The 22987-nt window shown below is 41.7% G+C and overlaps 1 protein-coding gene across 1 annotated transcript; it reads left to right on the top strand.

Moving 5' to 3' along the window:
• The first annotated feature begins 242 nt into the window (after nt 1-242).
• Nucleotides 243-22590, top strand: C6 (complement component 6). Its single transcript, XM_010191960.1, has 17 exons — nt 243-400; nt 988-1144; nt 3185-3329; nt 3985-4126; nt 5003-5141; nt 6746-6946; nt 9244-9484; nt 10161-10283; nt 11223-11389; nt 12328-12553; nt 13747-13918; nt 15054-15165; nt 16708-16840; nt 18119-18310; nt 18844-18934; nt 20242-20483; nt 22412-22590. Exons 1-17 carry the CDS (start codon nt 243-245, stop codon nt 22588-22590), a joined length of 2820 nt encoding a protein of 939 aa, XP_010190262.1.
• The last annotated feature ends 397 nt before the right edge of the window (nt 22591-22987 follow it).

The raw sequence follows: 22987 nt of genomic DNA, 5'->3' as shown, positions 1-22987 counted from the left end.
GATTAGTACTCCTGATAAATAAGTGGCCAAAAAAGCCATTGTGACTTCTGGTCCTTAACGTATTAACTAAATTACTGATAAAGGTAAATCATGCATTATTGCCCCTTTCTAGATACACTGCTTAGCAACTTTGTATTGTGAAGCAGAATTAGAGACTCTGCAAATGACAAGCGATGTCTCTCTAAGGACGTGGGCACAACTGTAAGTTTTGTCAGCTTCTGTTACCTGTCCATGTGCTGTAGATGGACACCTTCATGATGGACAAGACTGTGTTAATGTACCTGATCCTGCTGAGCCTGACAATTGGGAGCAGCCAGGGGTGCTACTGTGAACATTACCCATGGGGCCTGTGGTCTGCCTGTTCACAAACCTGCAATTATGGCACACAAACCAGGCACAGGTACGGCCAAACTCTCTCACTACTTCTATGTTTCTATTTATTACCTGAGAAAACACTGCTTCTGGGGAGGGGGACCCGTGTCTGAAGCTCCAGCTTCTATAACACACTGAGAAAAATCGTCAACTCCAAAGGTTTATCAGATTATTAGATTATATTTTAATTGCAATACTTCAAAATTACAGCATTGTGGATATAGAGCATGATGGTACCTCCAAATAAACCTCTATGTGCCAACACATGTAGTGAGGAGAGAACAGCCAGCTCCTGTGACAACCTTGCCAGCAGCACACATTGGGCAACCAGCCCCTGTGACCACGGGGTGGGTGGTGCTCAGAGCCCCTCCAGGAGCTCTGCCCAGTGCAAAGCAATGCCATGGGAGCAGTGAGCTGCAGCATGGCAAGCCTACAGAGAACATTTCCCTGTTATGATTAATTTAATCACAACAGTTAAATTAAACTAAGATTCAGCAGCACCAAATTAGATGAAATTCAGTGGTATACTCTAAACTTGTGAGAAATTTCTCTTTTCACCCACAGTTAGAGAACATCTACAATTCCGTCCTAGCATAACTTCTTAAACTTTTTTAGGCAATTAAAAATTGATGAATATTATAGCCAAAACTTCTGTGACCAGCTGTGCACAAAGCAGGAATCTCGTCCATGCAACCAGCAAACATGTCCTATCAACTGTCGCCTTGGAGACTTTGGCCCCTGGTCCGAATGTGACCCATGCATTAAAAAACAAGTAGGTAGAAAATGTATTATATGGGTTTAATGCAAGAAGTTATGCTTAAGAGATCTCTGTTTCAAACATTCAGTTTTATGGCAATTGATCTGAAAAATTGCAGTTTAAGTTAACAAGGGAAATTGGTTATGAATTATAACAGTAGAAGATGGAGAGAACAAGTTAAAATAAGCAGGTCAAAACAGAAAGGGGAAATTTAGTAGTGTAAATCCATTTATGAGTGTGTAAATCCATTATTCTTCAAAAGTTCCACTGTCACAATTAAAGGTGAGTTTTCCACATGAAGGATAAATTAAGCTGCAGAGTTCACATGTCTGTTGAAACAGGAGAAAGTAATGGAATATTTATCTTTTCCATCATGTTCCATATGTTCTAAAAACAAGAAAAACTGGATCAGATAATCTGTTAAAAAGAGTTAACCAGCAAATCTTAACCAGCACCGACTTGAAATGCTCAGGTTGTATCTTATACTAATAGTCAGGACCAGTATGAGATTGCTGGTAAGAAATCTAGACCACCATTCCCCCAACCTTATAGCCTACACAAAAAACCCAGATGGATGTGCTTAATATCTGTGGAACAAAGCCCCAGGATGGTGATTTTTCTTCTTGGGCTTGTGTCTGTTAACTGATGGTCAGGTGATATGGCAGAGAGGGAAGAGATGAAAAGTCAGGTTCAAGTGCATTTGACCTCAAGAAACCAAGCCCTGGCAAAAGTAAGGTTGTAGAGAGTGAGAGGGGGCATAGTGCAGTTTGTTTGGGGTAGTTATGGCGCTGGTGGGAATGAGCTTTGAGGCTGACCATGATAGTAGCTCTGAGTTTCTGTGCAGACACAGCCTGCAGCGCTCTTAATGTTCCGTTCAGCTTCAGAAATCCATGCCTGAAAAGAAGTATTGAAAAAACTGTCAGATATACTCTTTGTAATCAATATCCTCTTAAATGGCTGAGTTTCTTACCTACACATCCATATATAGAAGTGTTGTTTGGGTTTTTTAACTTTAAATATTGATGCAGCATATTTGCTGCTTCAAGCAAAAAGATGCTTTTGTGGACTGTGATCCATTTTTCCCTCTGAGCTATAAAGATCACTGCTTCTGACCTTTGTAAATATAAACAACCATCAAATGGAGGACATGACTTTCAAGGTAGGTGTGAAGACTGGTGTAAGCAATCTCCTAGTGAGGGGCAGGGATGAAGAGGTGGAAGCTCACACAAATAATACAATGAGGGCTATGGATCTCAAATGGAGTACAAGGAAGGATTATCTAGAGCTCAAAAGCTTTCAGATGGTCTGGTGTTGCTCCTCACACTCTCTCTTCATAGTCACTTGGTTACTGGTTTTCAGCAGTCGTTTTCCTGCCTTGCTTGACTCCAGGGTCTGTCTGCAAGGTGGGAAGTCACAGAAGTCTGCAAGGAACTGTGCTTTTCCACTGTGGAAAAATTCTTAGAGGAGGATATGCAGACAGAGCAAAATCCGGAGTTATTTGTCTAGCAGCCTTCATCTTTGTTATTCTGCATGTACTGACTTGGGGAAAGAAAACCAGATTTTGTTCCTAGATCTTCTTTAGTAACCGAAACTTTCAGGAAAGCCATTTTTGTCCTCTCCAGTCATCCAGTGCTCCTCAGATTAGAGGCCACGTGTGTGGGAGTCAAGCCACCCAGTTTGGAGAGGGACTACTTACCGCTGTCAGAGTATTTCTATTTCAACAGGGATTATAAAGTACAGGAAAAATCTTTGTGAGACAGTACCTTTGAAACTGAAGATACAGGGACTGAACTTTTGATTCCTCCAGTGATGTAGCCCAGGTTGTCAAGTGTTTAATCATGTATGGTCTGTCAGGGCTATTGCAACTCTTGGATTTCAGTTCCTTGTCTGTCTTACCTGGGATGATGGCACGGTAGGATATGAGGAGAAAAATAACTTATTATTTCCTTTGGGGCTCTGGTTTTGGTAAAGCTTCAGCAGCACTGAGGCATCTGACTTTTAGCCATGAAAACAGCTCACACAGACAACCCTGGTTTTATTTCTTCTGCCTTTCAGTTTCGCATCCGGACGCTGCTGCAACCACCTCAGTTTGGGGGCCAGGCCTGCACCGAGCCGCTGGTGGATTCCCGCCCATGCTTCCCAATGAAGCTCTGCAACATAGTGGAAGTTGATTGCAGGAATAAATTTCAGTGTGAAAGTGGTAAAAGCAATCTTCATTGTATAACTGCTGTATTATGAAATAGTCGAAAGATTACACAGTGAGACAAAGGTCCAGATGATCCAAATCTTGTATAATCCATGCACAAATTCCATTAAAAAGAAGCAGGGAGAAAAGTCTACTTAAGGATTTCATATGTATTAGTAGCAGTTATGTTTGCAATTTCTTCTATAACTAAAAGTAATTCAAGTGCAATCTCTAGCCTGGGATGTCAGTGTGACCATGATAGCTACACAATAGCAGTGTTCCAACAGTATTTGCACAAATTTTTCTTGTATAAGCATATCCACAGATATGGATATAAACATAAACTCACACTATTTTTATTAAATTTCTGGGTATTTCTTGTTTGCTTCAATTTAAATATACCTGATTAGCCTCAAAATAACTTTAGCCACATAGCCCTTTTGCTAAACCTTAAATTAAGCCTTTGCAGTTCCAAAGCAAGGAAAAAAGGGCAGAACTGAAACAACTATTTCTTATTGGAACAATCTAGGCATTTTGCTGACTTGCTGCTAATTCCTATGGCAAGTTCACACCTTTACTAGGGAAGAAGGCAGGCTGCCCTTTTCTGCATTCAGACGTGGTGAATCTTTGCATAAAATTTGCTGCTGCTGCTGCTCTTTCTCTGGTGCAGGTCGCTGTATTGCAAAAAAATTGGAATGTAATGGAGAAAATGACTGTGGGGACAACTCTGATGAAAGAAATTGTGGGAGGAAAAAGACTGTGTGCAACAGAGAGTATGAAAGCATCCCAGGTGTGCAGTTAATAGGCAGTGGGTAAGCAAGGTTTGCTTATTTTTCATAAATCTGAGATTGTTATCTTACATATTTACATAAACAAGATAAGCCCCAATTGGCATGTGAATGTTTCCCATTAAAACACATAATCTCTCAAAATTAACAAGAAATTATAAAAATGCTACCAAACCATCAGGCTAGGACTTGACTCCTGATCTGTCAGTCCTCCTCTGCACTGCTGGTGCACTAAAGAGCTGCTGAGGAGCACTGCTGTCTGAGTGACCCTTCCTACCTCACAGCAACCAGAGCACCAAGTACCAGCAACGTCCTTGCCAAGCGCTTCAGAAATTTTGCGCGTGTTCCTCTATGGATGTTTGTTTTTCTATAATACATTTCACATTATACCTACCATCACCTCTTCCAGGCTACTAAAAAAAGCAGTGTAAAACTTAAACATTGGATGCCTGTCCCAGGTAGTCTTGCATTCTTTACTTGAATTTTAAATTTTGAACTCAGTGTACTCTGGTAACATCCCTTATGGTAGAAATGGAGAACTGGTTTTTCATTTTCCTAGGCCATGTTTAAGTGTTTCTCTGATGAAGACTGATATGCTGACATTGGGATTATCTAGAAGGTTAGGCACTGCTGGAAAGTAGGAAACAGGGTTGCTACTACAGCATTTTTCAGGTGAATTCAGTGTGAATGAGAAAGGAACTTCTTTCAAAGGGGTAACATAACCCAGATGCTCATACCATTTAAATCAAATCCACACGTTGGGCCCTGGACAGCCAGCTGGGGCCATTGACAAAGGAGACAGCATCCACAAAATCTTCAATGCAGCTATATACTACTATATGTTTCAGGTCTATATGTCTTTCTGGGATTGTTTATTCTCTGGAATTAATTATTTGTCAGATTTCACATTCTGGCAGGAGAGAGCCGAGGTGAGGTCCTTGGCAACTACTTCAATGGAGGACAATGCACAACAGTGAAGCGCAATGAGACAAGGAAATCGTATCGTGTTCCTGCTAACCTAGAGGCTGTCAGCTTTCAGGTATTCTTAACAGCAGTTTCTCCTGGCTGAAAAACCCTTGCCATATTCACAAATCAAGTAAGGCACTCAAGTCTTAGGCAGTAATGTGTGTTTTAGGACAAGATTTCTTAATGTTGCAAGGGCTGAACATGCTTCAGGTGATGTCTGGAAATAAGATAAATTGAGCAGATGTCTCTACTCACAACTTTCATATCTGCATTTACTCAGTGCATATATCAAAGTCAACATGATTGATATGGGCTTCTCTCCTGCTTCCTCATGTCTGTGGCCATGTCTTTGTTCCAACTTGGTATAAAGGGTCTTGCTCCTAACCCTGACATAATCTGGCCAGAGGCTCACTCAAATGCAAAGCTCATTTCAGCATCACTGCTGCATCTGTGCAGTACCAGTGGCTGTCCTAACTTCCTTCTTGGAAGGCTTCCCAGCCTTGGGACAAAGTTCCTCCCTGAGCCATTTCAGTCCCTCAGCCCTGCCCATTCCCTGCCCAGCACCTCCAAAGAGCAGCAAGGAGAGGGGGCAGACACCGAGTCTAGGAGGCAGGAGGACCAGAAGTATACAGCCTGGGGAGGAGTTCTGCAGGAAGGGCCAAGGACAAAATGAACTTGGCTTGTGCCTCATAAAAAATCTGGGAATCTCTGATTTTTTTAGTCCTGATATTTTAGAGTTTCAGACACTGTTATGTAAAAAATACTTTGAATATCATGGTTACGGCACACCACCTGGCTGTGCACATGTTGTCAGGTCCTGTCTGAAGCCAATAGATGCTGCATTGGGAAGGAAGGAATGCAGGACATGAAAAAAGTTCAACTAATGGGTGAAATATAAACTGCTGATTTTTGCCATGAGTGCTGTGAATTTTTAGTGTTTTGTTAACAGGAGCAACTGAACAAAGGACACCCTAATATCTTCATGGAAACTGCAATTGGATTGACCATGACCTGTTGGTTTTGTCAATAGTGATGAAAATTTACTCTGTGCAGAAATATTAAATGGGGAAAAACAAGTCATGGTTTGCCCAGCACTCTATAAAGCTATGTGGTTTATTAAGTTACCGATGTCCATTAGCAGAACGGTTAAGGGCTTGTGAATCTCACCTTTGAGAGTGCATCTGTATTTTTTAACATTTAGGGCAGCCTTGGGTATAGAAGGGTCTCTGGATCAGCCTTTCTTCTTGAAATTCCAGTGTGTTTTCATGCAAAAGGATATGACTTCTTGGAGAATGGAAGTGGATTGGGTTAATGGATCATTTCACCTCTCAAGGTCCTTAGCAGCCCTATATATTAAACAGTTCTAGAGGAGGGAAAAAATTGTATCTTTCAAACACCCAGAGGGATTTACCTGAGGTTTGGGAAATTAGTAATTTCTGAATTGATGCTAAAGTTGTCCTGGGGCTTTGCACAACAGCATCACTGAGGTTTACCAATGTGATTAGGCAGGTTTGTCCCCATCCCACTCCACCTACCCTTAGCCCATTTTACAGTATGGGTGTTAACACTCCAAGTATACTCTAAGACTCTCCTCTGGAAATCAGGTTTTCATTGCTTAACAGGTTTCTGGTTCAGGTTATTATTTGGACAAATGTGCTTTGCTTACTGAATCTCCAGGTAATAGATGAAGAGGATAATGTAACATCAGACTTCTACAATGATTTAACTCCCCTCAGTGATAGTGCTCATGGAAGTAGTTCATCCACTCACAGCGGTCGAAAGTCTTCTGGTATCCCATTTTTATTCTCAAGAAAGACACGAGTTAAAGTCACATCATCTTCCTCCTTCAAGAAAGCCATTGAAGCCTCATATGAAAAGGTAATTGAATATTGCCTCCAATTTCTTCCTTCCGTTTGATTTCAGTCTGCTCATTTCAGAACTGATCTACCAAGGGCTGCTTACCTTATCAAGGCATTCGCATTACATTTAAAACAAAACAAAACACCAAGCAAACAAAAACCACTTCAGTTATGCATTAAAAAATTTCTCTTTGATACAGGATGTTTCTTGTTGTGACATTATCTTCTGTAATGCAACAAGTTTTCTGGTGCAGAAATCATAGGCTTATTCCTTTTTAAAAAAGCATAGATTTGACATAGATTTGAGATCATAAGAGCAAATAAACCACTCCTTTCCCAGTCCTAGTTATAGTTTAAGAAGGCAGAATGCCATGTAGTAACAGTAGCAGACAACTCTAAAAATAAATGGAATGCAGTCAGAAATGTTATACCTGTGCATGTACTGGGAATTAACCGACATTAGTTTTTTATTTGGTAACTTGCATATGAGAGCTTAAGGATAGGAAGCCATCCCCATCCCTGGGAATATCAGGCAGGGATAGACATGATTCTGTGGCAACTCTGCTTATGATATCTGGGACGAAAGATTACTTAACCAGCATATTCAGGTGAAACCCTGCTTTGTTAGAAAATTTCCAATTAAAACTACTGATTTCAACATCAGTCCAGCTCAGCTTATGTTGGGCTGCTTTTTGTCATTGAAGTAGTTTGTGTAACAAAACTGAACTTGAGTACTCATGCTTGGTTTAGACCAGACTTTCTTTGGGAATAATCATCCCTGATCTACTAGTATTATGTATTAATACCTGATACTCATGGGTCAAGCTTGCTACAGGCACCAAGGTTTACCACTAAGATTAAACATGTGCACAGAAATTACTGGAGACTGGAATCAAATTTTCTGGGATTATTCTATAAATGAGGGTTTCCAAGACTCTGTATGCCTCACGGATTTGACTGTGAGGTAAAGTGCTAGTAATAAAAGCACTTCATTGCTAGTAATATAAGCACTTAAGATACTTTTACTAGCAGAAAATGCAAATGCAAGCTGCATGTCAAGCAGAAATTCATATTTAGCTTGCAAGTGCATGCTAAACTGAGCTAAGGCTTTAGAATCAGTATTTGCCAAAGTGGCCTGCACTTTTGAGTGTCATAACTGAAAAGCTAGCTGGCACAGCTGAAAATTGAGGATCAGAACATAAACCACCTGAAAATCCTAAAAATTATTTTACCGTGATCTATTTTAGCAGATGAATATAATCTGAGAGTTGTTACATACCCTATTTCTTCCATTCTTATTCTTACTGCAGCAAAAAGCTGAGTATCCTTAGCTTATTTTCCAGTGTGCAAATGAGAGCACTAAAATGAGCAGTGCTGTGAAGAACTGAGAGCTGAGGTCCAGCTCTCACATTAGGTTGCTCGGTCCTGGTTGGGAGAACTTGCTATCTAGAAGCATCCTCGTGTTTGCTAAGACAAGTGACCTTGTAGACACAAGTGGAGCAGAGCCAACCTACCAGCAGCAAAATTCAGCATAAGAACCCATGTAAAAATCAATAACAAATTGTTTTATAATGAATCTTTCCTATCTGCCAGTTGGTCATTTACTCCAGTTTCCTGCCCCTCCTTTTGTTCTTGATCTCTTTGCTTTGGCCTTGTGCCATCAATTCCCCTTGTCACTTTATACATACCTTCTTTCAGTATTTTCTATTTCTCTCTTTTCTAGTTAGTTAAACTCCCAGATAAACACCCTCTAGTACCACAAAAATACATGACTTAGCTGTTTCAAAAACACAATTTTTTTCTATATGTAAGAGATGTTTCCAGTTTCTGAACTTTCTGGGGATTTTTGCCTCTCACATTAATAGCCTGACACTTGAACTCAATGAGATCTTTATGCTTGTGGTTTAGTTTTAGTTTTAGCAGACTGATAAACTGTGAAAATTCATAAAAGTGAGTTAGTATTCAAAATATCCACTCACCAGCTTAGTTGCCTTTCCTCTGAAAGTTTTGGTTGTCTCATCAGTTGCGTGTGTATTTGTTATGGCAGGAATCCTTTCACTCTGGTAGATGCTCAGAGAGTCCTAATTTTTGTTGGAACAGTATATGTACCGCAATGTAAAGGAGTAATGATAATTGTCCTCAAGAACCTCACACTGCTCTTGGAAACTCCAGAGCTAGTTTGTTCCTGGTTAAAGCAGCATGATACACAGGATTAATTAGTTCTTGCAGTCTGTCTTAGGACATACTCTTGGCTCCTCTATTTTCTGCAATTAACTACATGTCAAGGTGCTAAGACTCCCTTTTTCATATTTCTAGAATTCCAACTTCATTAGAGTCCATAAAGTCATTTCTGTTGCAAACTTCACAATGAAACAGTCAGATCTGCAGCTCTCAGACGTCTTTCTGAAAGCACTTAACCACCTGCCCCTGGAGTACAGCTATGCTTCATACAGCAGAATATTTGATGACTTTGGCACTCATTACTACACCTCTGGGAAGATGGGTGGTTCCTATGATATTCTTTACCAGTACAGTTCTGAGGAATTGAAGAACTCAGGTATGTAATCTTTAAGAAGAAAATATCATTATTTGTTTACCAGCTTTTCTTATCATTGTTTTTAGGTCTTATGCCACATAGTAAGTTCACCAACAGCAAAAAATCCTTTAAAGTTGCATAAACCCAGGAATTACTCACACTGCTTAAGTATAGAGCAAGAAGAAATTTTTGCTCTACACTGTCTTAATTTGAAAAGTTCAAGAGGTTCCTTACTTGATAAATGCCACTGTGTTCAGTGAAACCTCTTAAGACCTTCAGATCAAGGAATAGGTGTTCCAGCATATTTCAGTGTGGGACTGAGGTCTGAGAGGTGTAAGTAGTACTTTTTGGGATACAGCCATTAAAGTCGTTGGTCTCAGAATTACTCTAAAAATATTCCCATGACTGCCAGAGTGCCAAAATGAAAAGACAATACCACAAAAGTGGAAATCTGTGGTTCAAAACTGTGGTCCGTAATGCCACTGGTGTAACTTGCATTGGTATGGGAGGGTACCTAAAGGAACTGGTGAGCATGACTCCAATGCTGATTATACCAGGGGAAGCAGACACCTGCAGAAGTGAAGTCTCTGGTGGTGGGTGAGGAGCAGGGAGATCTGCAGTGGCTCACCTGGATGTGGGAGCCTGGAGGCATGATGCCATCATGTAACATGGTTATGCGGCTGTGTGATATTTCTAGGCCTGGCAGTGGATGAATCAACAGAATGTGTCCGAACAGAAACAACAAGGCGTGTGTTCTTCCGGAAGAAAAAGAAAGTCAGTACGAGATGCACCACAAACAGGATGACTGTGAAACACGAAGGTGACCATGATGAGAACAGGGCCCATGGTCTTACTTACCCTGAGAGATGACATTCCCCTCAGCTGGGTGCCCCAGGTGACCTCACAGCTTTGTTGAACTACAGATGCTCTTTCACCACTGTCAGAGGAGGCAGTGTTTCACTGTTTGTCTCTGAAATAAGCACTGAAAACATCCTCTCACTTGAAAAAGAAATAATGATGTAGGAGAGCTTTTCATCTGCCACGGAGCACCATCATTGGGGATCTGGTGGCAATGGCAGTCACGGATCTCACACCTCATGGCCCTGGGTCCAAAGCCAGGCATCCTGAACTGGGAAATGAGCACAACTTGACATGTGTGATCTTCTTTAAGGTCACTCAGGGCTCATTGAGAGAGTTGGACAGAAATAACACACTCCCTGATCTACACCTCCCATCTTCCTCATGCCAAGCAGACATCTATATGCTGGAGTTCCCTGGCCATGCCAGAAATGTGTCTCAGGAACTGCTGAAAGTTAGTGCATTTTTTGCAAGAATAGCAAGAGTCATGTTCTGCATCACTAAAACCAGGAATTTCATAACCTCCACCATGTTGTTCTCATTTTATGATCAATTTTCATTACGAGGTGTTTAGAGCTGGGGCTAAAGATCTTGCCTTGCAGTGTGTCCTTCTAGAAGAGCCTGCTGTATCCCCTGCATTTTCCGTTACTGTCTTGTGTAGTTCTGAATATCTCCATGGCTGAGGTCTCAGACACTTTCATTTGGAGGACTATGACAGGCTGCTGTCATAGCGGGGATTGTTTTTCTGAGCTTAGACTTCATTCTTCCAAGGGTAGCTTTAAAAATTTAATCTGAGTATATTCTTATAAATCCTCTTACACTTTGACTTGGAACTCTGTGGTTACACCCTCTGCCTTTGGAGGCCTCTGTCTGACAATGCTGTGATGAAATCCCCTTTCAGGTTCCATTTTGGAGTCAGCTGAGCGATCAGTCTCCCTGGTAAGAGGTGGGAGGTCAGAGTATGCAGCAGCTCTGGCCTGGGAGAAAAAGGAGACACTTCCAGGGCACACAGTCTTCACAAACTGGCTGGAATCCACAAAGGACAATCCTGTGGTGATTGACTTTGAGGTAAGAAAAGAATAAGAAAAACATTGAGAAAGTAAAGCATTCACCAGATAGCAGCTCTTCAGAGAGCTCAGCAGGTGTTTTGTCCCTTAAATTGGGATGATGCTGTGTGTGATATGAATGTACATACAAATGGGTGTAACGTAATAATTGAAAACATTTATTAGAACTACTTCTTGTGCACGTCAGTTTATAAGCCACACCAGGTTTACATTGTCTATGCCCAGTGTGAGGAAGAGGATGGGAGGAATGCAAGGGAATTGCTCTGGCACCAGCAGGAGCTCAGGCACTGGCAGGGGTCAGTTACTGTGCAGTAAACCAGTGGGTGTGGGTGGGAACACTTATTTTCCCCATGCTCTTTCCTGTGTCAGGCCTGTGTTGCAAGGTGTGGTACGCAGCTAAACTGAAACAAAACATCCGTCCTCTGGTGTCTCTGCCCTTCTCATGCAATGCAGTATACCAGCGTTGCTGTGAGTACACTGAGCTACCTGGCTCCTGGCTGGCACAGCAGTGGCTCAACAGCAGTGGCAAAGAGCTGAGGCAAACAGCAAAACCTGTCTGAATGCAGCACGCAGTGATCTTCCTCCTAATGCAGCTGGTGAGCTTCTGAAGGCAGTGTAGGGATGTCTCACATGTCAGGGACTGGGTGTAAGCAAATCCCACATCATCTGTGCTGTCCTGAACTGTTAGACTTGGTATCCCACTTGGTTGGTTTCCAGCTGGCTCACAGAGCCCTAAATTGGGGAAATAAAAGCAATATAAACAGGATAATACAGGCGAATAGCACTGTCACGCTCTTTTGAAACATCCATAACTTCCAACATGCCTGACTCTTGTATGCTATAGCCTCATATGTAGGTTCTAGTGCCTTTAAAACCCTGCAGCTACCCCAGCAGTACCCTGCCATGTCTAGGTACCTGCTTACCTAGGCTGTCTACTAGGTGTCGCCCATCGTGGATTTGGTGAAGAATGTGCCATGTGCTGTAACCAAACGTCGCAACCTGGAGAGAGCCCTGAGAGAATACGTGGGCAGGTTTGATCCTTGCCAGTGTGCCCCATGCCCAAATAATGGCAGACCTGTGCTTTCCGGGATGGAGTGCCTCTGCCTGTGCCAGGCTGGCACCTACGGCAAAAACTGTGAGGCACGAGCTCCAGGTTACAAATCAGGTATTTGAAGTGATACTGTCATAATGTAAACATGGTCCTTCTGGTATCTGTTTGTCAAAGATGAATCTGCCGTAAACTTCCATTACTAAATCCATAGCACTTCTTACCACACGGCGATGGTCAGAAAGTATAAGAATAAAGGTAGGACTAAAAATAAATAATCAAACTGAATAGGCTCAAAAGAAATTATAAGACATAGTAAAAGATTCCTTAGCTACCTAATTAAGATAGAAGGAAATGAGCTGTTTGGCAATAAGGATGAAGTTGAGATCAAAGATAATTTATGCAAAAATTAAGAGAGCCATTCCTGACTTTTCCCTATAGTCTATTATGCTTAAGACTAAATGGCTAATGGAGATAAATAGTTGATTACAATGTGGAAGGAAAACTCAGTTGTCTTAAGGAGAGGGAACATAATCATCATTCTGAAGAAATTAAAGAACAATTTCGTGCAAACAGGTTTTTGAATGAAAATGGCATTAGTGCCATGCCTATGGGAAACAGAAGAGACTTATAGTATTATATTTATATTATATATGCATTTATACTCCAGAACCAAACAAGGACAGAAAGGAAAGTTACTTAGGCAGCTACAGATCTCATTTTTTGACCCTGATAAAGAAATATTTTGAAAGAAATAAAAAATTGAAGATAAGCAGATAGAGATGAATATATAAAATGTATTGCATGCAGAAAAGAAGGTGTGTGTAAATAAATTTTTTCTATCTGTTTCATGGTGGCACAGGCAAAATACACCAGGAGTTAAGGAGACAGTAATGTTTTAATTTAGCTTCCATGGGATGTAGAATTGGACTTTAGATGTGGTGGTAGAGCTCAGATTTATTTAATAACTCATTAAATACTGAGCTCTCTAAAAAAGTTATCAGCACCGTGAAAACTCAAACAGTTGTGTATGCAATAGAAGTAGAAAATAAGCTGCTTCCGGGTTTGAATGCTACTTGCAATCAAAACTAGAAAGGAAGATATGATTTAGGTTTTCATGAAGCAGCTGACCATCTGTTTGAGGAACTTCACATTCTAGAGACAATCTACTCCCTTAACAGTAACAATTTTAAATCATCTGAAAATGGCTATAATGAATTTACCACCATCCCTCTCATACGTGTCCTTAAGAGAAATACTATATATGGTACAGATCTACCAGAAGATCGGATTTCTTTTGTTTCTTGCAGTTGCCGTAGATGGCCGCTGGGGTTGCTGGTCTGAATGGAGTTCATGTGACACTTCTTTCAAAACAAGAAGGACCCGGGCGTGCAATAACCCTGCCCCAATGAACGGTGGAAAGCCCTGTGAAGGTGAATGGGTGGAAGAGGAGGACTGTTATGTCTCTGTGTTCGTGGACAGGTAAGAAGACGGTAGATCAAAAGATCTCCATAGTCATGGGGTACAGTTAAGGAGCTCTCCAGAATGGCTTGGTGACTACCAGGGAGAGATAGCAGACACCACTCCTGTCTGAACTTCTGTGCTGGGGCTGAGAGAACAATATGTCTGAAAAACCATTGCAACTTGCTTCAAGTTTGGATTTATTAATTTTTTTTATTCCTAGTAAATGGCTGATTAATTACATACTGAAGTATGCCTGTAGATCTCTTATGCTGCTTTGCATGGCCTCTTGTCCAAAGCCATGGAGAGCTCATCTGCTTCTGTTAATGGCAGTTCTCAGTTTCTGTTGTGGTTTGTTGTTTTGGTTTTGGTTTTTGTTTGTTTGTTGTTTGTTTTTTTTTAATATCACATCCTTTTACCTTAGAGGTTTAGGTCTTAACTCAGTCTCAGAGAGAATTGCACTGAAATTACCAAGCTTTTCATATTCCCACTTTAAGTATGTCTGATGTACTGGTTTTGTATAGTTTCAACTTAAAATCATAACTCCAACCCTGAACTGGCTCAGTTTCTTGCATCTTCAAGAGCAAGGCTTTGTGCAGGTTCAGTTTTTCTACTGTCACCAAGAGCTGAAGCAGAATTTTCATAATCCCTGCTGTAATGGCCACAGAGAAGATTCTAGAGTGAATAGGAGAGGACTAAAAGCAATGGGCTCCTCAGTTCTTTGTGACTCATCTCAGTTAGGCACCACAGGCTGTAGAGCCCCATGCTCACCAAGACCAGCCTCCTTTAACCATTGCCCGCTGACAATAGGCAGGTTTTGACTATGCTGTCCTAAACCCAACCAAATTATGTGGACTCGAGGCTTTCTCCATATGCTGTTCTTTGCCTCTTTTTCTTACTTTATAAAAACATTTCATGAGTTTTATCGGTAGAACTTGTAGCACTGTATCTATCTACTTTTTCAGTGCTCACAGTATCTCCCTTCTTTCAACACTTGCAACTATTGATGCCCACCATCTTTTATTTAACAGAATAAAGTTTTTTCACCATGGTGGGGAATGGGACACACTGTCCAAAGCTCCTGACATTCTGCCATTGTTGTTTTGTGACACCAATGCTTAGGATACATCCTAACCAGCAAATTTTTACTTTTCAGAGGTGCTCCTTGTATAAATGATGATGAAGCTAGGAGAGAAGAGGATGACTTAATTGGTGAACCTGAGTCTGGATGCTCCAGGCCAGACCCACCAGAAAATGGCTTTATCAGGGTGAGCATGAAAAGTAACTGACACAGAAGGAAAGTGTAGTAGTTGCAGAGCTAGGAAATTTTACAGCTTCTCTGCAACATGTGCCTGATATGCAAGCAACCCACTGTGCTAGTGAGCATGTTTCTGTGTGTCATGGTTTAAGCCCGGCAAGCAACTGAGCACTATATGGCTGCTCGCTCAGTGCATTCCTGGTGGGATGAGGAGAAGAAAATATAACAAAGGGCTCATGGGTCAAGACAAAGGGCAGGGAGGGATCACTCACCACTTTTGGTCATGGAAAAAACAGACTTAACTTGGGGAAAATAAAACAATTTAATTTGTTACCAGACAAATCAGAGTAGAATAATGAGAGCTACAAATATATCTTAGAGTCAACACCTTCCCCCACCCCTCCCTTCTTCCTGGGCTCAGTTTTGCTCTCAGTTTCTTTACCTTCTCCTGAACAGCAGTGAAAGGGGATGGGGAATGGAGTTGCAGTCTGTTCATCACATGCTGTTCCTGTTGCTCCTTCCTCTTCACTGGTAGGGAGGACACTCCCTGTGACCTTTTTCTGCTTCCACGTGGTGTCTCTCCCACAGCAGACAGTCCACCATGAACTTCTCCATGAGTCATTCCCACAGGCTGCAGTTTCCTCACAAACTGCTCCAGTGCAGACAGATGGTGGGGTGCAGTCCTTCCCACAGACTGCTCCAGCACAAAACTCCCATGGAGTCGTGGCCTTCCTCAGGCACAGCCACCTTCTTAGGTGGATCTCTACTCCGCTGTTGAACCTCCATGGGCTGCAGGCAGGTCAACCAGCTATCTCACTATGGGTTGCAAGAGAACCTCTGCTGTGGCACACCTCCTCCTCTCCTTTCTTCATGGGCCTTGGTGTCTGCGTAGTTGTTTCTCTCACATCCCACTCCTCTCTCCACTGCAAGTTTCTTCTGCTGGTTCTTGAAGAGTTCCCAGCTCTTGAGCTGGGGCTGCAGCAGGGCTTGATGTTGAGCTTAGGCTGGGGCCGGACCATCCAGGCTGAGGCTACACTGCCTGCACTGGGGACACACTGATGGGAGCTGGGGCAGGAGGGTCGAGGCCTATCCACTGCATCCTTCTTATATACATAATTTGCAGAGGTGCTGACTGGCTTAGTGTCACTCAGAGGCAGGTCTGAATTGGAGCAGGGAAGCTTTTAGCAGCTTCTCACAGGAGCTATCTCCATAGGTCCTCCCCCGCTACCAAAAACCTCCTCACATAAACCAGATACACTATGTGGCATGCTCTGGGACTACAGTCCACAGAAGTCCTCCAGCAACTGAAGTAAAGGCAAGGTAAAATCCATTTCAAACAGAGGTTCTTGAATCCTTGTTCTGTAACCATGACATCAGTTAGTGCAACTTGACAAACATATCATTATATAGGTGAGTAGATGACTCATATTTCAGAGTAGGAAAAACATGCATTCATTGCATCATATCATCAGGCTTTATAATTGTTTCTTTTGACAATATCCAGTCTCATTACCATGAATTTTTGAGAGGCTTTTTGGTTTCTTTTGTGTAGAATGAAAAGAAGCAGTATGCTGTGGGAGAAGAAGTTGAAATTGCCTGTGTGAGTGGTCATGTTCGCAGTGGCTATCAATTCCTTCGATGTCTGCCAGATCAAACCTGGACACAGCATCCTGTTGAATGTCAATGTAAGAGAAAACTAATTTAGCCCAGCAACAAAACAGAAGTAGAAGAAAAAGACACAAAATAGATTTTAATACAGGTTTTAGCAAAAGAATCTGTAGTGATATCTGAAAGGATAGCATTTTAAGAAGGTATTTCACATGGAGATGTCAAAAGGCTTCTGAGTCACTACATAATTCCTCTATCAATTCAGAAGTGTTACTATTAAGTGCTTTGTAAAGATATTGTAGTATTCAGTGCTTTACAAAACCCTCAAATGGATGCTGTGAGGTCCTTCTCTTGTCTAGTTTTAAATATCTTTAACAGAAGGACTCACTTTTTGTTTCCAGACTTATATAGGTATCTTTAAGTTGATGACAGTTACACTGAAGAAACCATTCTTATAGGAATTTCTCTATCATTTTTTATATTAAATGGATGATGTGTCTCTAACCACCAACACCCCCCCAGGGTTTCTTGAAAATCCTCACAAGAAATCAATGCCTTGAAGGATTTATAGTCCAATTAAGAATTAAGGATCAGAACTGACCTGGGTTTACTAACAGGAGAGATTCCAATAGTTTTCTAGAATCATAAAATCATAGAGTCTTTTAGGTTGGAAAAGACCTCCAAGATCATCAAGTCCAACTATAACCTGTTCACCACTAAACCGTGTCCCTAACCACAACATCTACCTCTCTTTTGAACACCTCCAGGGATGGTGACTCCACCACTTCCCTGGGCAACCTGTTCCAGTGCTTGACAGCTCTTTCAGTGACAAAATTTTTCCTAATATCCAATCTAACCCTCCCCTGATGCAACTTGAGGCTGTTTCCTCTTGTCCTATCAGTTGTCACTTGGGTAAAGAGACCAACACCTACCTTGCTACAACCTCCTTATGAACCTGGTGTTCATTTTATCAAAACTAATTTACCTCAATATACTTACTAGCTTTCTATTGGCACTCATTTTGTTTTGTTAATAGCTTCATTTACAAATAAAAGATTAAAATGTGCCATTAATGCCATTCTTACTTTTAAACTGTAAAATTAAATTACTCCTAATAGCATACATTAGAAATAAATTATAATTATTTAGTTGTTGATTGAAAAGTATTTTTAAAGATTATGACAGTGCACTGAAAATTTCTAGATTTAATTATGCTAAATATTTATTAGTTTTGAATGTCAATCAAATGTTCAGTGTTATTGAATGTCCTTTTTGCTCTTCAGATGAAGCATTATGACTTGCTGTAAATATCCACACAAACAACAAGAATTATACCTTTGTCTTGTTTATTACAGCCTCAACATGCCTCAGGCCACCAACATCTGACACTGTCAAAATTTCCCCATTTAAACAACAGTACAACATTGGTGAAACTGTGAAGCTGAGCTGCCCAGCTGGGTTTATAGTCACTGGTCAAACACAGTATATCTGTGGGAAAGACCTGTCTTGGATACCCCCTGTTTTGAGATCTATTACATGTGAAAAAGGTTAGTATGTCTCCAGATGCTTTACTGCTTCTATTCTGCTAGTATTAGCAGCACAGCTTGTTTTAGGTAGCTAGAACTAGGAGGCAGGTTACTGGTTTTAAGAAATATAGCAACCATTCATTAATTTTGGTTTTACTTTGTCCCTGTCACAGTGCCATATAATTTCAGCACCACAATTCTGCATTAAATTCAGAATTTTTGGTTGCAATGTACTGCACACTTTAATTATGGAACGAAGATACTGAAACTGTTTTGTTAAAAACAAAACAAAAAAAGCGCCCAGTTGTATTAACAAGGCGTTATGAAAGTAAAGTAAGGGAATGCATTTGATTGAAACTTCATCTTCTTTCTTGTAAAGAATTTTCCAGTGATTTTTGCAAGGACTGATGTGTACTTGTGGAATCCCAACTACAGCAGCTTTTAAGGAGAGAAATATGGGATAAATGGAAATAAATCCATTTTAGATTTCACAGCAGGAGTCTAAGATATTTCCGTTCACTTTGTTACTAGTATCTCTCACTCTTTCATTTCAGATGTGCAAACTAAAATTAGAGGCGCTTGCAATCCAGGACAAAAGCAGGTTGGGTCTCAGTGTGTTTGTATGTCTCCAGAAGAGGACTGTGGGTAAGTTAAGTACTTTCATTAGAAAAAGAAAAGTTGAAGTTTCTCCACTGTTACACCAAGAATCCATTGTGACACAAAACAGGGAGAGCAACAAAAGCAGCAATTCAGGGCTACTCTCTGTTCAGGTATTAGCCAGCTATGCCTCTGTATTGAAATTACAGACCCATTTACTGTTTATTAAATAAATGAACAGACATTGATAAACAGGCACACCAGGACACATCCTTCTTATCTACATTACCACCTCTTACTAGAGATCCCAACTCTTCATTTTCTCCTCTTTATGCCTCCAATTTCTGTATTTTCATTGTCATCATCTTGCTATAACAGGTCATGCTCCTCATGCTTGAGAGTCAGAGTTTTCAGATAAACATGCTGCAAAATATACTTTATGTTTCAGTCTCCAGAGCATATAAAAATACATAAAACTTAGATTTACACTCTTTACACAACAAGAGCTGCACAGACCATTGAGCCTTCAGGTGAACAGGATTATCCTAGAGAATTTTTAATAAATGGTTGGCCAGGATGGAGGCATGGTGTGGGGCTGGAGAGAGGAAAGATGAGCACAGATTGAATGTGAGTTGAGTTATTGCAGGGCTGAGATCAACACACATTCTACCACACAGCTCCTCTATAACCACAGGCAAGTGCCTTGGCATGTAATTCACCTCATTCATGTCAACACCCAGATAACCAGGTATCTTCTCTCAGGAGTCCTTGGGCAGAGAGAGAGCATGCTCAGAGGGTAATAGACATGTCAAAAGTATATAGGCCAGACCCTCTGAAAACCAGAGAGGTTTTGTTGACTAAAGCTGTAAGGTTAACTCAGGGGGCTAAACAAGGTGAGCTGGTTTGCTCCCTCTCTTTGGGAAATGACTAAGCTCCACAAAATGGTGCTGCTTGGAAATGCCTGCACTTGCTGAGAACAAATACTCTCAGGAATCAAGAGTAATACAGAAAGAAACTACAAGCAGCATGGCTACACGCAGCTGCAGGGCTGCATTAACTCAGACCAGCCACCCCAGGGCCTGTGGAAACTCCCCGTGCCTTGTGGAGGTAAGAGCACCTCCTGTGTTCTTGTGCTGGCACGTCCTTCACCTCCCATCCGTTGGGCAGGATCAAGGCCTCCTCATCTCACAGCATTATGCTGCATCAGGTCCAGGTCCTGCAGCAGCTGGGACAGCCTTAGGTCTTTAGACAGACATCCAACCTGGCCATGGCTTTGCCGTGTTTCATCTGATGCTGGTGAAGCATGGACTTGTTCCACAGCCTGCTTAAACAATTTTTCTTTTTCCTTGGGGCAGCCACTACTCAGAGGACATCTGTGTGCTACATGCTGCTTCTGAACAGAATGTGACCAGGGCCAGCTGTCAGTATTCAGCTGAAATGTGCCTTGGAGTGCAGTCATTTCATTTCTTGCATGCTGGCCCTTGCCATGGTGATTTCAGCCTAGACTGGGCAATTGAAAGGGCAAAGCTCTCTACAGATAGCTTGAAGAAAGAGCCCTGTGGCTATGACATCTGCTATGACTGGGAGGAGTGTCCAGGTATGACTTCTGAATGGTGGGATTTATCCAGCCCTTTGGATCAAAAAACAAAATGTGCTGACTCCTTCACTTCTCCAGTAATGGGATTTACGGGCATTGTGGTACACCTGAGCAATTTACTTCGAGAGGAGTGTGGAAATGTGGTCAGTTCTGTGTCCCTGCTACCAAGTATTACACTTAGATATGTGCCTTTTCCCTCAGGAACAAGTGGTGTAGCATTGCCAGTTCTCATTACCAAGGCACAAAAGGAACTTGGAGACTAAGAGAACTTTTTCAGAAGAAATAATGTTTGAATTGTTAGTCACAGAAATACAGTCAGCAACGTTTTCGCCCATTCCCTTTGAGGCTACTATAACCACTAGTTTGTACTCCAGGAGTTAATTTGGGCCACACCCTCTATAGCATTAAATTATGATAGTAAATCATTATAGTACTTAAAAAGCAAGACTGGGACCATCAGGCTTAATGGGAGGGATTTTAATGGTAAAATTTGCAAATATCCATATGTGAAAACTGTGTTTATTAAGAGTTTTAATGAACTAGCTAAGCTGGTGAAATCACTAAGAGGAGTATTTTATAAACACTGTTGTGCAACTTCGCTATTTACTGTGTAACTTGGCGATAAGAGCAGTGGGTTTTCCCGTAAATGACTGAGGTGCTGGCTGGCTCCGCACACATCAAGCCCTTGCCAGGAAAAGGCTGAGTGGAAGCCACGCTCGTTCCTTCAGTTGCTTCCAGAGAAAAATATGATCCTTATCATACCTTGTCTACTTATGATAGAACAGCAGTGTCCAGTGATCTTAAAATCCCATTTTGAAGATGTGAGATTTCTGCAGCTCAGGACTTGATGTAGGCGGCTGTGAAAATACCGCATGAGATGTTGTTCCATGTAGGGCTTAAGCAGGGAGCACAGCTAGGTGTGTCCCTTGAGGGACATCCTGCATTGCAGCCTCTAGGCATCTTGGGCTCCTAGTGAGGTGGTTATAACTTAAAAACATATTGAGTTTATTTATTCCAGAACCCCTAAGAAGCCTAGATCTGCTCCCACTATGGAAGTGGCTTAATGCTGGTGCTAGCACCTCAGTGTTTTTCTCTCAAAAGCCTACAGAGGAGCCCCATTCAGTGAGGAAAAATGAGAGACAGAGGAGAAAAACATATTAAAAAAAATACGTTTTCACTGTGGTGCTCAAGAGGTTTGAGTTGTACTTTCTTCCTCTCTATTTCCACAAAAGTCCTTTTTCTCATGAGTATGCACAAACATATATAAAATGGAAGTTTTGGTTTTCCTGAGAACAAGTAGCTGGTATCAACACAGAGGCAGAAGATCCTGCAGTACCATGTGAAAGCAGCTAAATGGAGGAAAACCAACATTTTTCAGACATTTTAGGAAAGAGAAGGCAGAAACTTAGTTTTCTGCCTAGGGAATTTCTGGGAAGGAATATAAAGAGTTAGAATCTGATTAGATCAGAAATGGGTAATGAAATAACTGTCAGGACTGAGCTTTACCACAGGCCAGCAGCAGGTAGCTTAGCATTCATAAAGGGAGCTTTAATGAAATAGGAGCTGACACAATATGGACCTTAAGACTCTTTTCACAGCAACATTGTGTGCAAGGATAATTGGGAACAGAAAGTCAACTTAATATCTTTTTGTTTAGAAGAAAGGTCAGGGAAAGCCAGTAGATAAAAATAGATACTTTGTTTCTGCTTCTGTATGGGCCACTACTGCAAAAACTGGTATTTAAAGTTGCCTTTGTCTCTGTTCCTAACACCTTACCATCTAGTGTATGTGCTGTAGGCCTTTGGTAACTAATGTACCATGAACCTCCAATAGTGTTTTTCTCTGATGGACTTTGAAATGTTGTCAAATTGTAAAATATGTTTTAGTAATGACATTTGCAGCTAAAATTCCAACATGTTAATTCCCAGAGACAGAGACACAGTGCTCCTGCCTGATGCCCTACCAGTGCCCCAAAGAAGAGAGCCGCCACTGCATCCGTATGGAGTCGACGGGGAGAAGAAGGACAGTCAGTCACTGCACGCTGGCAACCATGAAGTGTGCAGGCATCAAACTGGAGGTGCTAGAGCTGGGGAGCTGCTTGGCGTAACCCAGCAGCTGTCCTGGCAGCCACCACGATCAAGTCCACTGAGTGCAGGCTGAGCCGTCCTGGGGAAACCTTGTCTGGTTACAAAAGGACAAGCAGATCAAAAACAAAGAATGAAACAAGAATAATGCTCACAACAGATTTTTGGGAGGAGGGTGGCAGTGGGCTTTTTTTCAGTCTGAAGATGCCCTGGGGTGCGAGGCATGGCGACTGCTCTCACTGCTGAGAACTGTGGATGTAAGTGGGAGGGAGGGGAGCAGGTGGGAAGAGAGAAATGGGAGCATCACCATGGTGTCCCCTGGTGCTGGATGAGGCTTTTCCATTCCTCAGCTGTTGTTGGTCTGTTCCTGCACTTGTGGCCACTGTGCACCCTGGCTGAGCACTGGCTGCACCATCCAGG

This window comes from Mesitornis unicolor, unplaced genomic scaffold, assembly GCF_000695765.1.
Source record: "Mesitornis unicolor isolate BGI_N332 unplaced genomic scaffold, ASM69576v1 scaffold25859, whole genome shotgun sequence".
NCBI classification, from domain to species: Eukaryota; Metazoa; Chordata; class Aves; order Mesitornithiformes; family Mesitornithidae; genus Mesitornis; species Mesitornis unicolor.
The sequence above is the reverse complement of the archived record's forward strand: the minus strand, read 5'-3'. Positions and strand labels throughout refer to the sequence as shown.